We start from the raw sequence: 21,636 nt of genomic DNA on the forward strand, positions 1-21,636 counted from the left end.
TTTTAAACCCTCCCCAGAGGCAACTACTTTGAGTACTTTTAACAAATTTTTTATATTTGCCCTCACAATCTAAATCCTTCTAAATGCTTTCTTTTTTTGTTCACTAGATTACCGGCTTATTATAGAAGGCTATACCTCAGCCAGACGGAGGAGATGCATGGGACAAGGTATGGGGAAAGAGTTCGGGGTTCCCATGCCTCCTTCCAGGGCCACTCTCCCCAAATAGCTACATGTTCACCAGCCCGGAAGCTCTCAGGACCATCCTCTGGGTTTTTATGGAGGCCTCATCGCATGGCAGGACTGATGAAACCCTCTCCGGGGGTCAGTCTAAATCCTGTGCTTTTAATGGTGGTTGGATTCTTCCGTTTCAGCCATTACCAGCGACATTCCCACCGTGGAGATCGGAGGGCTTTGTTTCCAGCTATACCGCCGGCCCAGCACCTTTCCCATCCCCTCAGTATGGTTGTTGTGGTTGGTGCTCATTATTTAGTGTCTGTATTATTACTGTGTAAATATAGCTGAGCCTCCTGTATGTGCCTTGACTGGGAATTGAACCGGTGACCTCTTGGTGCATGACAATGCTCAAGCAACTGAGCCACACCGGTCAGGGCAGGCTTATGTTTTTTTGTTGTTGTTAATCCTCAAGCAACTGAGCCACACGGGTCAGGGGTCAGGGCAGGCTTATGTTTTTTTGTTGTTGTTAATCCTCACCTGAGGGTACTTTTCCATTGCTTTTTAGGGAGAGTGGAAGAGAGAGGAAAAGACAAAGAGAAACACATCGATTGGTTGCCTCCTGCACAAGCCCGGGCCAGGGAGGAGTCTAATACCAAGGTACATGCCCTTGACCGGAATTGAACCTGGGACCCTTTGGTCTGCAGGCCGATGCTCTACCCACTGAGCCAAACGAGCTAGGGCCAGGCTTATGCTTTTTAAAGAAATCCCTTTACCGTCATTTTATGGGCTTTGTGGGTTGGAGTGAAATCAGATGTCCATGCAATCTTCAGTCTAGCCACAGCGCCAAGACGACTCCGTGTTGTTACAGTGGACAGAAAAAAAACTTGAAGGGTGATTGCTTAAAGCCACCCGGGAAAACAGAGCCGTGGAAGCATCCAGTAGGCGAGCACATCATTGTACACACACCAGTGACCGTGTAAGTGCTTTATTAATGCCCCTGGCCGACTCCGAGAGCCAGAAGGATGTTCACATCAACTGGGTTGATGAAACAAGGTGAGCGAGCGTGTGAGCGAGTAAACAAGGAAGGGCTGCGGCCGTGGGGCAGGAGCTGTCTCCCCTCACTTTCCTGACCTGGTTTTGTCTTGATTCCCAACAGGAGCTCAGGGCTAATCCTTAGTGCCACCAGGAGTAAACCCCAGTCTCTACCCTCCCAGCTGAGAACTGAGTGTGTGTAGCCAGGAGAATCTCTTTGCTAAATAAACTGCACACCTGTGTGCCAAGCTCAGGCTCCTCTGAACAGGGACAAGACCCTGCCAGTGCGAAGTGGCGGGGGTGGGGGTACAGACCAGACCTGGCTGCCCAAGTCCCACGCTGTCCTGGGCCGTTCTCAGGTGTGGGAATCTGCAGGTCCCGGGGACAGGCTCCTGTGAAGCTTTGTGCACGTTCAGCCTGCTGTGCTGATAATCTGATAAAGTGGTATCTCAGACCGTTCAGTCATTAGACTCGAGTTCAGTGCCTGTCAAACTCCTATCATTGCATTGGCATCATGGGATTCACTTGGATGTGAAGTCTAAGAATAACGGTCTGCGTCTGCAGTCCTGGAAATCTCCAGTAGCTGTGGTCACACCACGTCCACGTTATGCAGAGCCTCCTGGGGTGGGACAGGAAATGCAGGCATCCCTGTTGGACACCCTGTCCAAGGCTCTGATCAGGACGTCCGGCATGTGGTCTGTTAGCATCTTTCCGCCGATGAGTATTTCGCTGAATTCTGATTCATGTGCCCACTTTGCAGTATACTGAGCAGTGTAACAGGAACACCTGAAAAAGACAGGAATCAATTGGCAAAGCATCACTTCGAATTGAACTCCACAGACGTGTTTCATTACGGATGGTGTGTGGACTGAGCCAGGTCAGGGCCCCCAGCCCCCAGCTCACCTCCCTGAAGGACCCTCTTCTTCCAGGTGGATGATCCTGCCAGGAGGGTAGAGAGGGGGGTACTTGGTGGGGGACCCCACGGGGGAGTCGCTGGGTCTGTATCCTGGGGACTTGTGTGCCAGCAGGCTCTGCTCCCCGAGAAGTGGCAGCGTGAGGTCTCTGTGGTCGCCCCCGTCCAGCTCTGTTGGAAGGTCATCTGGGTTCCCCCCAAACAGCCCGTACCAGCAGCCGCGCAGCAGAATCTTGTACTAGAGGGCGAGACCGAGCAGCAGCAGCAGTTACTCCAGCTTCACGGCCCGGGGCGGGGGAGGTGGCAGCAGCTCGGAGCGCGGACAGATGCCTCGCTGCTTATTAGTCGGATCTTAGGAGTGGAGGCCAGTGGGCCCAAACTCAGGTGTCTCTTAGGCAAAGAAGCCATATAGAAGCAATATTTAAAAACCAGATCATGCAGATTTTGAGGCAAAATTATGCTTAATTCTTTTCAGGTAACTCTGCAAACCAGTTTTACTCTTCCCTCAAAAATGTTAGATACTAATAGTTTTAAATTGGGGGTGGGGAATAGCTGATAAGGAGAAAGTTTATTTTAAATTCTTAGTATTTTTTCTGATTAGCAACAAAAAAATGTCAGAAAACAAAGGTTAAAGGGAGATTAAAAATTTTTTCATCGAAGCTCATATATCTGTTATTTATATCCTGTTCGTTTTTTAACTTTTCAATACATCATGGATAGCTTTCGCTATTGGTAAATATAAGCTCACATCACCATTCTTTTTTTTTTTTAACCCTCACTAGAGGATAATTTTCCCATTGCTTTTCAGAGAGAGTGGGAGGGAGAGAGGCATAGACTGGTTGCCTCCCACATGTGCCCCAACCTGGGGTGGGGAGCAAACCCACAACCCAGGTATGTATGTGCCCTTGACTGGAAATTGAACCCACAGCCCTTTGGTGTGCAGGCCGATGCTCTAACCACTGAGCTCATCAGCTAGTGATTATGTCGCCATTCTTAAAGGCTGCCTAATATTCCACAGGACAGTCCTACCGTTGTGTCATAAATTCTAGCTGGTAGCCTTGTTTTCTGAGCTTTGGGACCAAAGGCATCAGGATATCGTGGGTCACAAGACAGGGCTAGCTAAGAAGTATAACCGCAAATCACAACAAAGTCTGAGAAGTCTGCCCAGGGTAGCGTCACCTGCACTGGCTGAGGCTTCAAATTTAGAAACATCCTCCCCAGGTCGCACAGGCACACATTACCTTGGGCTTGTTACAATGGGCAATCAGCCGCAAGATTTTCTTCTTCAAATCCTCCATGTTGGTCACACTTAGCCTGTTTATCGAAAGATCAGATTGATGCTCAGTACTCAGTCTTTTCAGCTACCCCAACCCCAGACGAAGCACCAGCAGACTGACCTGGGAACCACATCCTTGCCCACGACAAGTGACACAGTGAAGTCCTTAGAGGATTCATAAAGGGATTTGCTGAAATTTCAAAAAAAAAGAAAAAATAAAGTTTCCCTTCTCTACCCGAACTTGAAAAGATGATGCGCACCCACACGTTCGGTGCAGCACTAGTTACAGTAGCCACGACACGGAGACAACTGAAGTGTCCGCTGACAAATGTTATTCAGGCACAAAAATAGCGAAATTTTGCCATTTGATAAAATATGGATAGGCCTGGGGGCATTGTATTAGGTGGAATAATTCAGACAGAAAGACAACCACCACATGATCTCACTTATATGTGGAATCTAAAAAACAAGTTCACAGATAGAGAACAGACTGATGGTGGCCCGGGGCGGGGGGGCGGCAGAGGTGGGCAAATGCATGAAGGGACTCAAAGGGTAGAAACATCTATATAATAAAAGCCTAAGCAACCATTACAGCAGAATAACCAGAACGACCAGTCGCTATGATGCGCACTGACCATCGGGGTAGACACTCAATGCAGGAGCTGCTCCCTGGTGGTCAGTGTGCTCCCATGGGCACTCAGCCAGGAGCCAGGCTCACAGCTGGTGAGTTGCAGCAGCAGTAGCGGGAGCCTTTTCTGCCTCTGCAGCAGCACTAAGGAGCAGCAAGCAGGCGAGCAATAAGGAGTGAGGGCTCCCGGACTGCGAGAGGGCACAGTTCGGGTTGAGGGATGTCTCACCCCCACCCCCACCTCTGCACGAATTTCGTGCACTGGGCCTCTAGTCCAGTTATAAAACAAGTCCACGATAGTTAACACTGTATTGCATATTTGAAAGTTGCTAACAGTAATCAAAGTTGTCATCACAAGAAAAAAATGCATGGTAACAGATGTTAACTAGACACCCTGAAGATTATTTTGCAATATATGTAAATACTGGATCTTTGCGTTGTGTGCCTGAAATGAATAAAATATTGCATGCCATTTGGCATTACATCATTTAGGAAATCAAAGCCATGGTCGGACAGACCTATGAAAGGCTATTTAGGCCCTGCTGCGGTGGCTCAGTGGTTGAGCATCAACCTATGAACCAGGAGGTCACGTTCGATTCCCAGTCAGGGCACATGCCTAGGTTGTGGGCTCCATCCTTGATTGTGTAGGAGGCAGCGATCAATGATTCTCATCATTGATGTTTCCATCTCTCTCAAATCAATAAAACTTTTTTTAAAAGAAAGGCTATTTAGTCTTTCTTCAACTAAATAGTACTTGAAAACACTTCTGAGAATGAAAAATTAAATCACCAACAAAAGACCAGTCTTAACTCCATGACTTATGCGTAGCGCCTTGTTACACTCATGAAAATGAAGCAGTACCTCAGCAGCCCCCTGGGCGGCGAGAAGGCGTAGCACCGGACATGGGGGTAGGCGCCTCGGAGCATGAAGGCCAGCAGGGCTGCAGCGCCCGCTCCCAGGCTGTGCCCTATGATGACCAGCCGGTATTCCTAAAGGACAGAAGAATGAGGTGAGGTCACAGAACCAAACAGCTAATGACGGAAAATGAAAGAAAAGGAAAAGGACAATCTCACGGGAGCGACGCTGAAGGCCTGGCTCAGAATCCCATCGCTGACGAGGCGTCGGTACAAGTACTTGGCAGCTTGAGAAATCCCCTGAAAACAGAGGCGGCAGCTAGTGATGGCCGGGCAGGGTCGGCTCCGTCGTGACGGACGACAGGGTGCCCTGCGCTTGCTTGTGACTGTGCCCCCAGGAGAGCAGCGTCTCGGGCAGTGGCCGTGCCCACTGCTCTTGTATTCCTGGCACCTGGTGCGGAGGTGGGCACGTGAACAAGCGGGTGACATCAGGAACCTCTTGCCTTATCGGTGGGTATTTCTATGGCATTTTCTGTAGCTGCGTAGTGTTTTGCCATGTGGATGTACCAGTCTAGTCTGGTCAAGTCCCTGTGGTTGGTCAGATTTAGATCATGAATGACTCAGGTTTCAAAAAGGCATTAAAGTTCTGAATCAGTGACATTGATTAAGTGTCCACTGTTCCTGCAAAGGCAAAACTTAGGCCATCAGAAGTGAATTTTAGGGAGGTCAGACTTTGATTTAATTTCAAAAAATAAAATGTAAAACTTCCTAATAAATACAGCTACCTCACAGCGTCTTGAAAGGCAAGCAGCTCCGACGGGGAGACAATGCTCCCACAGACAGGCCGGCCGCCGCCTCGTAAGGAGAAGCCTGGGGAGGCTGACAGCACTTGCTGACAAACCACCCGGCCCCCTTCCCCCAACAAGTACGAGTGCAGTCAGCTTCCTCCTCGCTTACGGGGCACCTGTCACGTGTCTGGTTCTGGGCAGTCAGAGCCAAACCACTGGGCAACACCTGCTGCCGGTGTCTCCCTGGCACATGCCTCACAGACAAGGTGCCAAGGGCGTTTGAGGCGCAGAGCTTTCCACTCCAGTTACTGTGGGCAGTGCCAGAGCCAACGCTGGCACAGACGAGCCAAGAGCAGAGGGCAGGTCGTGCCTTGTGCCTGGAGCAGCTGTCTTCCCGCCAGAGGGGAAGGGCTGCCGCCAGAGGAGCCGGAGCTGGAGGCCTCAGGTGGTAACAGCCAGGCCCAAGTGCCGCAGCTGTGGTCACACGGCCTTGACTGTAGGCGAGTCCTGCAGGAACCGAACTGCAGCCAAGCCCAGACTCTGGCTGCCGTGTCTAGAACAAGGCTTCAACTTTCTTCACACACACCCAATAGGCTTAAACTAGACTCTCATGAATCAGGGCACAAACAAATAGCCAAGGGTTAAAGGAAAGTAATTCACACTCCCAGCACCGCCCAGCTCTAACTGGTGACGGACGAAAGCCTCCACTGCCCCCTTACTGACCGCCGTCCAGCCGGGCGGCCACACACCTGCTGGCACACGTATCTGTAAAAGTCGGGCATCTGGCTTTTAAAATGATGACTACTGAAGCGTGTGAAACAGCACAAGCCCACTGCCCTGCACCCCTGACATCCTTCCTGGTATCATTTCGAACTCCCCTCAAGTGTGAAACCCTCTGCTCCACAGGCTCACTTGTCACCAGGGAAACGCACATGGAACCACGCGAGAGGCCACCACACCCACAGGAGGTGGAGAAACAGGAACTCCCACACATTGCTGGTGGGGTGTAAAACAGTGCATCTATTGGAAAACTGTTCAAGTTCCTCAAAAAGTTAACAAACAAATACCCAGCAATCCCACTTCTGACCTACACCCAAAAGAAAAAGCCGGGACTTGAGCAGACCCCTGTACACCCACGGGCACAGCAACATTACAGTAGTCAGATGCCCCCCTCTGAGTGAGTGGATGAGCCAGAGGGGTATCTGTATGTGCAGTGGAATATTATTCGGCCTTGAAAAGGAAAGGAATTCTGACACATGCTACAGTGTGGACGGACCTTGAAAACATGGTGCACAGGGAAACAAACCAGTCATGAAAGGGACACTGATTCCTCTGACAGGAGGTCCCAAGAGCAACCAAATTCCTAGACAGTGGATGGTGGGGGCCAAGGGCTGGGGGAGGGGAGTTGGGACTCAATGGCACCAGGGTTGATGGGATGACGAGAAGTTCGGGCCATAGAGGGGTGATGGCCACAGCGCTCTGAATGTCTAATGCACTGAATGACGCTTCCAGACAGTTCAAATGAAAAGTGACGTCTGGGCACCAAAAGCTTCAGGGCCGCGGACAGCAGGAAAGGCACACACTGCGGTGAGGTGCCCACCCTGAGAGAGCACCCCTCTGATGACAAGGGAGGGGTCCCACACTCACCCCAGGAACTGGGGGGCTCCTGGCAAGTCACCCCTGGCTCTGAGCCTGCCTCTTACAAATACTGCCCCGCCAGCCGCTGACAGGCTGCCCAGAGAACCTGCACTGTGAGCACAAAAGCACCCACTGTGCGCAGCCCCTGGCGTGAGCAGCTGTTTGTTAGGCAGTTAACAGGAGACTCACTGGGAAGTCCTGACCCTCCACCTGAACAGAACCTTCCAGAGCAGACCCCGGGCTTCTACCTTATGTGCCAAGCAGTCCTGCACCTCACACCCCAGGTCCAGGTTCTCGCTCTCTGCCGACAGGTCGGTGAGGATGTCCTGTAAGAGCGTGGGCAGAGGGGCGTCAGCTGGGGTCGAGCACTGTCAGGCTGGGCGGGCGGGTCCCTCTGAGGGACAGTGGGGACGGCAGTCCCCTGGGTCAAAAGCAGGTGGTGGGCCTGGCTCAGGGGTGCCCAGCAATGGACACGTCAAGGGAATCAGGCAGAGAGGGGGCCTGTGTGAGGCGGGTGTGTCCCTAGGACCCAGGGAGCCCAACCGCTGGGCGAGGGGCCCCACATCTGCACGTCCCATGCTGCACAGGTGACCGACCGAGGCTGCGGGGCTCGGAGCCAGGGGCCCCTGAGCTCCCAGGGGCCGGAAAGGCGGCTGGGTCAGGTCGGAAAGCACCAGCGAGCTGTGACGAGAAACACGAACTTCGCTGGGGCTTCCCGAGAAGGAGGGGAGATCTGACCAGGTCCTGGAGAGAGGATCTGAGGACAGCACTCAGGACAGACTGGGACGGTGAGAGACTAGAGGCAGGGACCACGGTGGGAAACCATGTTCCAGCCCAGGAAAGGCAGGCCTCGGCCAGAACGAGGGCCGTGCACTGGGAACGTAGAGGAGATGGGCAGAGACGCCCGGGCAGAAAGTGAGGCGACGCTGCAGGCCAGCGGGAGGACACCACGTTGTTAGTAGAAAGGGGGGCCCACAGGGAGCAGGCGAAGGAGGGAAGGCTCTGGACTCTGGGCCACGTCCTGGCCACCAGTCGAGCTGCAAGCCGCACCCCAAGAGCCGGGCAGAGGGCAGAGGAAGGGGCTGGGGTTCTGGAGTCTCCTGCGTTCAGTGCATTTTCTGGGCCAGCAGAGCAGACGCGGGCCAGGCAATGAGGCAGAACGGCCAAGAGACCAACAAAGGGAGAGGTTGCCCGCGTGTCCACAGGGCAGAGGTCGGCATGGCCGGATGCCAGGGCTGGGGACAAAGGGAGGTTCTCGCAGCCCCCGCATCCAAACAGGAACTCAGGGCCGCGAGGGCGTGCGGACAGCGTGTGCAACTTGGGCCAGCGCTGCTGAGCTGACTGTCCCACGCTGGCGTTGGGAGTAAACATTTCGAGGGGTCACCCAGGCCAGGCCAGGCCAGGCGCACCAGGGGAGTCAAGCGGGCACCCCTGCAGGAGCTCCTCGCGCAGGGACCCACCCCACTGGTGTCTGTTTCTGAATTTCTCAACGAAAAGGAAATAACTTGGTCTGTTTGTCAAAGGGAGTATTTCACAAGCCTGGACTCGCTTCCCCTTTTCCCTCCCGGGGTTTGCTCCTGGGGTGTCACTGCGGGGCTCCCCGGCATCCGCGCCCCTCGTTCCCGGGCCTCAGGTCGGCTCCTCACCTGCAGAGACATGGTTCCCCGCACAGCCACCACCACGCTCTCCTTCTTGTGATCCAGAACCACCAGGAAGGGCAGCTCGTAGACCTGCGGGAGGCCAGGCATGAGGCCCACAGCGCCCACCCCCTGCCCCGCCCAATGCTGTTCTGGATGCAGAAGCTTTTGTGAACCTGCCGTTGCTCCCGTGAACCAGTTCCTGGTTTCCTTCCCCGCCTCTGACCCGCCATGTGCTGCCCTGTGTGGGGCCTCCCTCCCGCAGCCCGGCACCAGCTCCGCACTGACCAACTAGAGGGCGTCCCTCTGGGCCTGGCCCGACAGCTGCTGTTCGCCAATGACTTCAGCTGCCCGGGCCCTGACGTGCGAGCAGATAGAGGTCTGGGCCAGGCAAGCATCCCTTTCACCAGCACCAAGCGCAGGTGAAGCTGGGACTCGGGCCCCTGCCAGGACACGGGGCGCGCCCAGTCCTCTGGGTCTGCTGCTGCTGCTTCCCGAGGAGACCGGCCTGACCCCGGGCTGGAGTGCAGACACAGCACCGGCTCGCACGGCCATCGGCCAATGACAGCAATACTGTGAGGACGGCCCTGGCTTACGGTGTCTGGAGCAAGCAGGACAGACAGACTGCCGTCTTTATTTCCTGGTTCCCAGGAGAGGAACATGCCGACCCGGGGGCTCCTGCAGGGACTCGGAGTTCCCTGACCCTGGGCCTGGACCTCCGGGGGTTGGGAAGCTCCAGGAGACCCCATGCGGCAGCACACCTGAGAGCCACCGCACTGGACCACGTGACGGTCACCTGCAGAGCTGCGCACCGCAGCAAGTGCAGGTCACAGAGCTGGCAGAGCGGGCTCCTGCCGAGTCCCCAGTGTCCAGTGCTCCCGGCCCCCGCTGACTGCCGCCACCGCTGTGGGTGGGCTGAGGCCCAGAAGCCAGGGTTAACGAGCTCCAGACACCGCACGGGACTAACCCACTCACTGCTGTTCACTGACCGGTGGGCCGGTCGACACAGCAGAGCTCTGCTGAAGGCTCCCTGCTCCACCTCAGGCTAACCCTGTGTAGGTTTTAGGGGCTCAAAAGCCCCTGAAACGACATGCAAAACCTGGGAAGAGTGTGCGGTAGGTGTGTCTACACACATTTTTTGGGTGGGAAATCCTATATAATAAAAGCCTAATATGCTAAGTGTCTGACCATCTGTTTGACTATTCGACCAGTCGCTATGACGTGCACTAACCACCAGGGGGCAGATGCTCTGACCGGTAGGTTAGCTTGCTGCTGGGGTCTGGCCGATCAGGACTGGGTGAGATGGGCTGAGCACGCCCTGGAGCCCTCCCGTGGTCCCTCCCCGGACCCGATCATGCACTGGTGGGGTCCCTTGGCCTGGCCTGCGCCCTCTCGCATCCAGGACCCCTCGGGGGATGTCAAAGAGCTGGTTTCAGCCCAACCCCCGCAGGCCAGGCCAAGGAACCCCACTGGTGCACAAATCCGTGCACCGAGCCTCTAGTAATTTATAACTTCCATCAGCATTCAAAGGACTCTGGACCCTGAGAAGACCGGAAGCGCTGTGCACTCTACCTTGTCGTGGAAGCTTATGTGAATGAAGTCCCTGTGCTGGAGCCCTGTCATCCGCAGGACGGAGCCAAAATGGCAGTGGAGCTGATCGCCTCCAACCACGTCATACTCTGTTGTCCTGCTTCTGCAACTGAAAACACAGACAACCTGAGCCACTCCCCAAGGGGTCTCAACCCGTCTTGTTTTTCGAGCAAACTCGAGGACCAAAGTTTACAATTTTCAGGACTGTTTGGCGAACATAGAATGGCCCTTAGGAAGTAATATATTTCCGCCCAGCCGGCTTGGCTCAGTGGTTGAGTGTCAACCTGTGAACCAGATCACGATTCGATTCCGGGTCAGGGCACATGCCCGGGTTTCAGGCTCAATCCCCAGTGTGGGGCGTGCAGGAGGCAGCCGATTCATGATTCTCTCTCATCATTGATAATTCTATCTCCTTCTCTCTTCCTCTCTGAAATCAATAAAAATATATTTTAAAAAATGTCATTGGGACAATTGGAAAAATTTGAATACCAGTTGTAAATGAGCTAATGATGAATGATAAATTTTCTGAGTTTTATCACTGCACTAAAGTCACATAAAAGAATGCTCTTGTTCTTAGGAAATCCAGGCTGAAGTACCTGGAGATGAAGGGACGGTGTCTGCACCGGTACCTCCAATGCTCAGGGGAAACTATGCAGACAGCGCACAGCACACGGGACAGAAATGAGTGCAACTGGTGGCTCCCCATCGCGGGGACCCGGGAGCTCTTAGTGCTGCTCTTGCAGTTTTTCAAAGATTTCAAAACAGAAAGCTTTTTTTAAAAGGGAAGGAAGGTTATTTTTAGAAAACAACGTATGGGAGCCTCAGTCAGCGACATCGAGGAGGGTGGAGGCCACCCCTGCCGACCTACCAGTCACCCCCGATCCTGCACAGCCCCGTGAACGGGTTTCTGTAAATGTAGAGGGGCCAGCCGTAGGCAGCGGCTGCGATCGGCATGTAATGGCGGCAGTTCTCTAGCTCTGCGTCCAGGTCATCTTTCTACAGGAGAGAACCAGCTGTTGGCTTAGGGGCCTCATTCCAGAGGTCCACACTGACACCTCCCCTTCCTCTCCGAGGCCGTCCACAGGGAGAATGGCCCTTAAATGCGGCCGGAGCCGGACCCTCATTTCATAGGAAGACAGCAAGCGCAGTGCAGCCAACAGCAAAGCCCCTGAGGCCTTGCCTGGCGCCGGTGCAAGGGGCCATGGACTTCCTGCCCGATGCAGGCGAAGACCCGCGGAGTTTCACGCCACTGGGACCAACCAGCTGAGAACTAGGTGCCGGATGAGGTGCCGAGAAACCATGTGTTTACGTGGGAAGTTCTCTTTCAAAAGCATAAAATCCGCGGCAGGAAAACTCTCATCAGGCAAAGCTGAGCGGTTCCTGCTCCCCAGGCCGAGCAGAGAGCAACACGAACCCAGGGGAGGCAGGCCCCAGCCCAGGAGGCATGTTCGCAATGCAGGCTCACGGCCAGCTTCCCAGGAGAGAATGCTTCCGAACGACAGGGGACGCGCGGGGGCCGGGAACGGCTCCCTCCACCTGCCTCCAGGTGACAAGAAGCTGCCGCACCGGGCAGGTGCCAAGTCACAAGCAGCACAAGGCACAGATCTGACTCCCAGCCAGCTGCTGGGACTGCTGCTGGCTAGGTTTTTGTGTGTTTGTTTTCTTTTAAAAAGATTTACCAATGGGTGTCAGTGTCATAACTGCCACCCGACAGAGGCGTGGGCTCACCTGGGAGGGCCCTGGGCAATGGCTGACCACCTCCGTCGGCGCCTGGTTTCTCCTGAGACTGTCCTGCTGCTGGTGGAGGAGGGTGAGGCCCGCCACGAGGTCACTGGGCACCAGGTCTGTGTCCTGGACGGGAGCCACGGGCCTGTCAGGAAGCTCAGCAGGACGGCCTGTGAGTTCCTCACACCCAGTTCCCACGGTCCCCACGCACGCACACACACACAGCACAGTCCCGTGTAAAAAGGTGCTTTACAAAGTGTTTCCTCTCGGGACTCCTCCTATATGTGAGCTCAGTGTGTTTTATTCTCCTGCCCTCGGACAACTCTACTGGAGAACATTAAGTAGTGTGTGGTTCCCTCTCCGTTTTAAAATGTGTCTTCAAGTGACTTTGCTATTTTTAATCTACTTCTCATCGTTGATGAAGCGGGAGTAAGTGGGTAGATCTGCCACTTTTGCAGTGACGGCCAATGTTAGCCCAGGGTTAAACTCTCAAAGCTGAAGATGCTGCTTTTGTGGCAGGTCCGTGGGAGGGGTATATGCGACTGGACGGACACCTCCCAGGTACAGCAGCCTCAGGAAGAGCCGTCCACTGGGGAAGCAGCAGAGTGGTCTAAGCCCGCCCTTCCCCGAGGGCCGGGAGCAGGAGGGACCCCCCAGGCGCTGGCCCCTCAGCTCTCAGCTCTGCCCGTGATGCAGGCACCGCCTCCTCCAAGGAGACCTGATCCTCTCCTTCCTCCCTCCACCTGTCTCAGACGAGGCTGGAGCACTCCTCTCAGATGACTTAGGGGACACACTTCTGATCCCCACAGAGGCTGCTGCTGGGTACAGGCCCAGCCTGGACGGAGAGCTGAGAAAAGGCCCCGGGCGTGGATGTCAGAACTCTCCCTGACGTGGTCTCTGCAGTGAACGTAAGAGCAGTTTATCGGATCTTTTTATGAAAAGACACTCATTACGTGTGAAAGCAAAACCAACATATCCAAGACACTGAGAAACCACTCCCAGGTGGTGACGCCCTTCCTTTGGAAGCAGAAAAACCGATCGTTTGTACCACGCTGTACAGAGCGAGAAGCCAGTGCCCCCCTGGTGTCTGCTCATACCAGCTGGTTGAGGGGGTGAAAAGACAATTGGCAAATCATTCGCAACATGTAAAGGCCCTTAAAAACGTATTCAGTTCATTAAAAACTAATTCAAAATCTTGACAGAGTCACGAACAGGTGTCAACACCAGGAGCGCTGACCAGAGGCAGGTCTGCACACGCAGGGCCCCGGTTAGCGCCGAGTCCTCTGTCCTTGCTCCAGGGAGCAGTGTCTCCCCCCCCGCCCCCCCCCATCGCCTCCAGTGCCCGTTTATGTGTGTGCGGGGCGGGGGGCCCAAGTGCAGAGCACTCGTCTTAACGTCAGAAGCACCGGCTCCCCGGAGGCTTACGGAGAAGTAGGTGGAGAAGAGCTCCGCGGTGCTGGAGAAGGCCATGTGGGTCTGGTCGTCGCGCTCCACGCAGCAGCACAGCAGCTTCATCCTCTTTTCCCACACGCTCGTCGCTGCTGTCTTGAGGCCCCCGACGAACTGGCTGTCCTCGGGGTTAAACGCGAGGGTGGGGGCAGCAGAGGAGTACCGCGCCACCTTCCCCCCCAGCGGGTCGAAGACAACCATGATGATGACCACCGTGAAGCCGATGATGACCCAGCTGCAAAACAGAGAGGACCAGGCGCTGAGGGCCCAGCAGCTCGGCCAGAACCTGCTGAGGGAGCCACTTGTTTCCCCGAGGGAGTTCCTGACGAGGCCCAGGAAGCTCAGAGCCGACAGTGAAGATCACAAAGGAAAAAGGGGCTGCTGTGGGCAGAGGTGCAGCCCCGACCAGGACCCGCCCTTACTCCTCAGGCCTCAGGGTTCTTCTCGGTAAAACCAAAAGCATTTTGCCAAAGCGCCGCACTGACAGGCCTTTCGTTCGGTGTTTAAATAGTTGCAGGCTGTCCCCGTGCACAAGGCTCCGGGTTCACAACGCGCCTCTACGGGAGATGGCCCTGAGGGGCTCTGCTGCCCCTGGTGGCGAGGCCAGGAAAGGCACCGTCAGCACGGCTGTCCACTTCCTTACTTACAACACAAGGGATAAAGCAAGATCCCTTCAAAACATTTTTAGCCTGGGAAATGCCACAGTCTTATTCGAGTGCATTACACTCTGGGTAGTGTATTTCTTCTCATCCTGCCTTTAGCGCCTGCCCTTGTTTTGGCCTTCAGACTCTCTTCCTTCTTGTATGAGAAGGGAGGGAATAGAAAAATGAGAACCGGAAAGAAAGAAAACTCCATCAATAAACGCATAAGCCCGGCTGGTGTGGCTCAGGGGTTGAGCGTCGACTTATGAACCAGGAGGTTATTGTTCGATTCCCAGTCAGGGCACATGCCCGGATTGCGGGCACATACCCAGTGGAGGGCACATACCCAGGGTGGGGCATGCAGGAGGCAGCCAATCATTGATGCTTCTCTCTCTCTCCCTTCATCTCTGAAATCAATAAAAATCGATTTTAAAACTGCATAATGGAAGATGAACTGTTTCTCGTGTATAAACAGGTGCCTCTAACTGTTTACCATCTCCTCAACACGGTCCAGTTTCTAACCGTTGGGAGCCTGAGTGACGCCGGGCTGTCTGCAGTCACTCAGGAAAGTCTGCTGACCTACGTCTCACATGCACTTGTGACAAGAAGCTGAAGAGATGACAGGAGCGCTCACCTGACGACCACGGTTGCGATGATGGCACTCACCACTATCTTGTCGCACTGAGTGCTCTCTGCTACCCACACGGCCCCCAGGGAGGCCCAGACGATCTCGGGCAGAAAGAGCGCCAGGCGGATGTACAGCAGTGTAGACATGGACTTCCGTGGCCCAGGGTTGCAAATGGTTCCTAAGACAGAAGACACTCAAGCTGGTCACCTGCTTCCTCGGAGATGCAGGGCTTCCTTTCTACAGCAGCACAGGCGGCAGAGCGCCCACACTGCGCGCGCACCCCCACCTGCTGTTTCTATTCGTAATTGATCAATGCCTGAGATTGAGAGCACGTGACAACGTAAGGGGGGAACGTGACAGGCAGAGGCAGCCTCAGATTCGCTTCTGAGACTTACCAGGGTTTAAGAACACTTTGGGGTCCTAACTAGGGTCCAAATTGGGATACTTCTGAGAGCAGAAGGTGCTGTTGATACTTATGCTGGGATGAGTGTAAACAGAACGATTCCAGGCAAACACAGCTAAGCAGTTCCCCGCGTTCTGACAGACAAGAAACAGCTGCACCTGTACCACCTCTCGGAGCCTCCGTGGCCACAGGCACCATCGGCGCTTTAATCTTTATCAAGATGACTGTGAGGCAGCCACCATCCCAGCTACAAATGACAAACCTGAGGCTCTGAGCTTAGACGCTACTTTCTAAAATATAACCCGTGACTATGGCCCTGGCTCTCGCCTCCCTTCTGGGAAGAAGGAATTCTGATGTTCAAGACCACTTAGAGAAGCCGGACATTTGGACACATTTTTACTGAGTTTGTAAAACAAATCCAAGCATCAATAGAGGCCTGCGTGCATCATCAATCCTCTTCCTTTGAGAAAATGTTACGATAAACACTAATTTAAGTGACATCAAAATACCATATGATTAAAACAAATACAATAAATCTAAGTTCTAAAGAATGATTTGGTAAGGAAATCACTTTTAAAATCCAAAAATTATCTTCCATTAGAATGATTTATGTAGAGTCACATTTTATTTTAAGTATGTTTTTATTGATTTCCGAGAGGAAGGGAGATGGAGAGAGGGAAAGAAACATCAATGATGACAGAGAATCACTGATCGGCTGCCTCCTGCATGCCCCTACTGGGGATCAAGCCCGCAACCCGGGCATGTGCCCTGACCAGGAATTGAACCATGACCTCTTGGTTCATCAGTCGATGCTCAACCACTGAGCCATACCAGCCGGGCTAAAGTCACCTTTTAATATATTAGACACCATCGGGTCTCATTTTGGGCACAAAGACCAATCTTACAAGGGAACTGGATCGGCATCTCTCCGAGGGGCGGTGGGTGCAGCATGAACAAATCAGTTCTGTATTTGGAGCCTGTTACTGTAGAACAACAGCCGATCGCCGAGGAGAAAACAGGAAGTCAGTATTTGCACACACCCACGGCTTCCAGGGAACTGGGGTCCCAAATAAGGGAGTAGTGCCTGACACCCAGCAGCCCCAGATCTGCAAGGCAACCTGTGGCTGCTGCGTGAATAAAACAAATCCATGAACAAGGAACCAGGAAATGGAGTTCTGGTTAAGGTTCCAGAAAAGCAATGAGACACTGAGAAAGTCCCCTATAGTCATGCCTGCCCAGAAAAACATCTTTATCTTACTGAGATATTTATTTTCTTCTCAAGAAAAAGCATAGCTGGTGTGGCCCTGGCTGCTGCAGAGGCCGCGTGAGGCGATGCCTCGAGAGGCAGCGAGTCATGGTTAACAAGAAAGCTACGCCCCTGAATGTTATGTCCCCAGCAGTCTTGGTGAAGTAACCCTATCACCCTTCACAGGCACAAATCTTTGGATTCAACGCGGCTACCCCCTGTAGCCGTCTTCTCTGGCACGAGATGAGCAATGAGCTTTGGAGATGCAAACGCAGAGATGCTCAATGTCCGGAATCAAAATCAGACACAGTGAATGGCAGACCTCTTACATCCAGGGTGTCCTATCAAAAACGTGGTAGTCAAGCCCAGCTGGTGTGGCTCAGTGGTTGAGCATCAACCCATGAACCAGGAGGTCACGGTTCGATTCCTGGTCAGGGCACATGCCTGGGTTGTGGGCTCCATCCGCAGTATGGGGCGTGCAGGAGGCAGCCGATTAATGATTCTCTCTCATCATTGATGTTTCTATCTCTCTCTCCCTCTCCCTTCCTTTCTGAAATCAATAAAAATACATTAAAAATATATATACCTAAACTTTACAATTTGTAAAACACTTGCTTTTGTGGAGGTAATGCAGGTAAAGGTACAAAGTGCGAACAGTTCAAATAGGTATAAAGTCCCTGCCTCCACCGCTGGCCCGATGTCAGTGAACTTCCTGAAAGTGAACCGGGGACTTGTAGCCTCCCAGAACCGCAGGTGAACAAGACATGAGTGTATCCATCCGCGTTAGGAAACAGCAGCAAATTAACGCAACGTCCTGTCCCTTAGCCGAGCGGAGACTTTCCTTATGTCTGAGCCGTTCTCAGCCTTTCCATCAGGTGCACAGCAGACGCAGACACGGATTACCCTTTACCTGCCCAGGGGCCCCGACAGGCAGTGTGTTCCGACCTTTCGTCCCTATGAATGACCTGCAGTGACCTCCCCACAAGCATCTGCACGCCTTTACATACACAGGAAGGAACGGATCCACACACACAGCCAAACTGGGTTTCCAAGAGGTTCAACCAAGTGACCTCCCACCAACACAATGAGCTGCAGCCTCGCCCACTCCAGGTTTTATCCACAAGAACTTTTCTTCTGTGATGGAGGCTGAACGATGTAAGAGTTACTTATGTTTACTTAACTGTTCATGATCTTTGCCCATGTTCCTACCAACTACTGGTCTTTTCCTTATCTGTCACAAAAGCGCTTATAATGAAAGAGTCTGGCTCTCAGTCTCATATTTTATCCATCTGTCCTTTTTTGTTTGTTTGTTTGTTTTTGTTTTTATTGATTTTTTACAGAGAGGAAGAGAGAGGAATAGAGAGTTAGAAACATCGATCAGCTGCCTCCTGCACCAAGGTACATGCCCTTGACCGGAATCGAACCTGGGACCCTTCAGTCCGCAGGCCGAAGCTCTATCCACTGAGCCAAACCAGTCAGGGCTCATTTGTCCTTTTTTTAAAACTTTCTGTGTGGTATGTTTCACTAAAGTTACATATTTATACTATGGCACATGATGGTAATAATCTGGAACAAATTGGCAACTGAACTAGCATGTTTTTATAAAATACACACTGTTTTCAGCTCAGCTATGATGTTTCTCAACACAAGCACCAGAAAATCCAACTCAAGGTGGCTACAAACCAGGAAGTTTGTACTGCGGACGGGCATCGTGCGCCCTGCCCTCCCCACCGCACTGTCCTTCCTGGGTGTTGGCTCATCCCTGGCCTGACCGCAGAAGGAATGCAGCAGCTCATCCATGCACAGCATCATCCAGTAGGGGTGATAGTCCTAGGGGACAAGGAAGGACTTCTCCAGAAATTCCCAGTAAATTCCCCAAATGTCATGACCCCAATCAGGTCACATGTCAATTCCTGAAGCAATCACTGACACATGGAGATCATTCCTGAGCCGGGCAGAGAGCCAGGCTCCGTGACACGCCCACTGGATGTGCAGGGGTGGGGGGACGTCCTGAATGAAACTGGGTTTTGTCTGGAGGAGGCTGCTGGGTAGGCGACCCTCCCATGATGTGATGGTGCTGTTGTGCCAGTGCCTAGGAGGGGCCGGGGAGATGTGGCCATTCATCACAGGGGTGTGAACGGGCCCTGACTCCCCAAAAACTATCCGAAGGAAAACATTTCTGGGGAAAAAACTTACACTTACTGCTTCAAATCTGAACTCATGATTACAGCTGTAAACATGCTGTATTAATCAGAGTGTGACCCGAACAGAAAGGGCAAAGCGGTTAGGTAATGGTATCTGAAATGAGAACAATCTCAATACTTCATCTCCCAGAAATGCTGGCTCACTGACTTCATGATGCCGCTCGAGCCAGTGCGCACACTCACTCAGCTCCTTCTCTTCAGCTCAGCACCACGGACAGGACCAGCCCTGCTTTGGTGCCGACCCCACGCTTCCGTCCTCTGAGCTCTATTTTCTGCTGCCTGCCCCCGTCAGCGGGCACATGCCATGCTTCTTGGTCACCCAAACCCCAAGACTTTCCCCATGAAACACGTTGCCACTAACACTTCTCTGTGTCACTCTTCGTGAACTACCATTTTGTAAGTTTCAATCTATCATTCCAAAACGCCAGTATCTCGCCACGGTGTTAGCTACGCCTCCCGGTTTCACCATCATCTGCAATCTGCAAGCATCCTGATGCAAGCAGGGATAAAACCTGGGCCACGACGCGCGGCGGCATGCCCTGCCTTCGACGCCCCAGAGCACTCAGCTCCTCCTGTGACCGGAGCAATCGACAGGGAAGGTTTCCACCACCTCAGCTAAGTGTCTGTCTGCAGCGAACGGTGACATGGAGGGGGAAGCTATCATTAAGAATAGATGTGACTCATTAATGAGAGGACAAATAACCCAATTTAAAATTGGACAAAGCATCTATATAGCCGTTTCTCCAAAAATGATAACAAATGGCCAATAAGCATCTGAAGACATGCTCGCTGTCATTCCTCATCAGGGATGCACATCAAAACCAGTGAGATACTATTTCACACCCTCCGGGATGGCGATGACCAGGAGGCACATAGCTCTGGCCCGTGTGGCTCAGTTTGTTGGCGCGTCATCCCATGGACCAACAGGTCACTGGTTCCATTCCCAGGCGGACACCTGCCCAGGTTTTGGGCTCCATACCCAGGGGGGGTGGGTCCCAGTAGAGGTACATGAAGGAGATAACCTATGGACGTTTTCCTCTCTCGTTGATGTTTCTCTTTCTCTCTCTCAAAATCAATAAAAACTTTTTTTTAAAAAAAGAAGTCATATAAGAACAAGTGTTGAAAACTGGAACCTTATAAACTGCTGGTGGGAAAGAAAAGTGGTGCAGCTGCTGGGAAAACAGCCCGGCGGTTCTCAGCAGGGGAAACCTTATCGCAGCAATCCCACCCTCGGCACATACCCAGGAGAACTCCCAGTCAACTCCCTGAACGCATGGCCCCAACGTCTACACAAAAACATGTTTGCGAGTGTTCACAGCAGCATTATTTGCAACAGCCAAAAAGTGGGAACCAGCCAATGTTGCTGCCTGAGGAATGGATAAGTAAAATGAGGTATAGTCATACCATGTAATAGTACTCAGCCACGAGAAGGAATGAAGTACTGACACCCGCTACAGCCGGGTGTGTGCCCTGATGGGAACTGAACCTGCACCTTCCCGTGTACAGGACCGCGCCCCAACCAACCACGCCCCGCTGGCCACACAGGCGGCTTTCTTACCTCTCATGCTGACGCACACGATGGCCAGCATGGTACATACGATCACCGCCAGCAGGACCAGGAGCACAACCATGTAATTGCCGAGCAGCACCCCCCGAGCACAGTCCAGCTTCCCTCGGTACCTGAGATACAAGGCCAGGATGCCAAGCCACCTGTTGAGGAACAAGGAGGGTCAGAGGTCCATCCAAGGAGCTGCTTTGCCGAACACGACAGAAAGAAATAAAAGGAGTGGGTCATTCCCATAAACGAGGTGAGGTTCGCCCTGAAACACAATGTTCACCAATAAAAGATCTACAAAGTCAGCTAAGCCTATGACTTTTTCAAATGAGTTTCATACTTCCCGTGCTTACACAACTTCTTTTTCTGTGCCGGCTGTCAGGCATGACAGGCTTTCACAGCCGTAAGCGAGCAAATATCACGGCTCAGAAACACACAACTGGTAAACCAACACACTGCGTGCGTGCTAAATTATTAACAAGAGAAATGTTACTTCTGTGGATTAACAGGAAACGGATACGCACACACTGTAACCTGCTGTGTCTAATACAAAAGGCCGAGGGGGAAGACAGCAAACCTGCAGAGGCGCTGGTGGTGAACACTGATGAACTTGAAAGGAGCAGCACTGTGGACTCACGAATGTTCTGCCATTCAGTGCACCACAACGCCACAGCAACTGTCACTGGGGCTATTTCGAAAGAGGGCACCGCCCGCCTGGCAAGAACACGGTATTCCACAACGCATGGCACTGAGCAACGCCATAGCAACTGTCACTGGGGCTATTTCGAAAGAGGGCACCGCCCGCCTGGCAAGAACACGGTATTATGATTCAAGCCCGAGGATTCCAGTCCCGGTGGAAACGGACGGGGTCACTTCCTATGCTTTTGTCAGTTCTGTGATAGGATGACCCCGTGTCTAGAAAAAGTGGGAACTGAACTCCGAAAGGCTTAGCTTTGAAAACTATTAAACTACACAGTAGCAGGTCCCAACGTTTCATGTTTTTCTTTCTTTCCCCTCGAGAATCTACTTTTTTTTTAAAAAATAACAACGGTATTATTATTATTCCTTGCTCACACCCTCTGAGAACAGCCCTCAGGGCCCCGATCCACTTCCTCCCGATCCCACGCAGGAAAGACAAGGGAGGCTACGCCAAGCCTGTCTGCTGGCGGTGGAACGCGGCCACGGGGCTCAGGGAGGCGCTGAGCCGTGCAATTGCGCATCTCACGGGGCAGGTGCGCCTCGAGGTGCTGGGCGT

At 53.0% G+C, this 21,636-nt stretch overlaps 1 protein-coding gene across 1 annotated transcript in view; it reads right to left on the reverse strand.

Moving 5' to 3' along the window:
• Nucleotides 1-1,143: 1,143 nt before the first annotated feature.
• The window catches only part of DAGLB (diacylglycerol lipase, beta), a 34,285-nt gene continuing 13,792 nt past the window's right edge, over nucleotides 1,144-21,636 (reverse strand). Inside the window, exons 4-17 of the mRNA XM_014550327.1 lie at nucleotides 20,385-20,536; nucleotides 14,980-15,151; nucleotides 13,681-13,939; nucleotides 12,259-12,381; nucleotides 11,399-11,526; nucleotides 10,513-10,639; nucleotides 8,950-9,033; nucleotides 7,552-7,629; nucleotides 5,097-5,177; nucleotides 4,885-5,012; nucleotides 3,517-3,585; nucleotides 3,361-3,433; nucleotides 2,110-2,357; nucleotides 1,144-1,992 (exon numbers count right to left, since the gene is read on the reverse strand). Of these exons, the coding sequence (XP_014405813.1) occupies nucleotides 1,812-1,992; nucleotides 2,110-2,357; nucleotides 3,361-3,433; nucleotides 3,517-3,585; nucleotides 4,885-5,012; nucleotides 5,097-5,177; nucleotides 7,552-7,629; nucleotides 8,950-9,033; nucleotides 10,513-10,639; nucleotides 11,399-11,526; nucleotides 12,259-12,381; nucleotides 13,681-13,939; nucleotides 14,980-15,151; nucleotides 20,385-20,536 (1,903 nt within the window). The 3' untranslated portion in view covers nucleotides 1,144-1,811. The remainder of the gene's footprint in view (nucleotides 1,993-2,109; nucleotides 2,358-3,360; nucleotides 3,434-3,516; nucleotides 3,586-4,884; nucleotides 5,013-5,096; nucleotides 5,178-7,551; nucleotides 7,630-8,949; nucleotides 9,034-10,512; nucleotides 10,640-11,398; nucleotides 11,527-12,258; nucleotides 12,382-13,680; nucleotides 13,940-14,979; nucleotides 15,152-20,384; nucleotides 20,537-21,636) is intronic.

The sequence above is a fragment of the Myotis brandtii genome, unplaced genomic scaffold (genome assembly GCF_000412655.1).
Source record: "Myotis brandtii unplaced genomic scaffold, ASM41265v1 scaffold6, whole genome shotgun sequence".
Taxonomy (NCBI): Eukaryota; Metazoa; Chordata; class Mammalia; order Chiroptera; family Vespertilionidae; genus Myotis; species Myotis brandtii.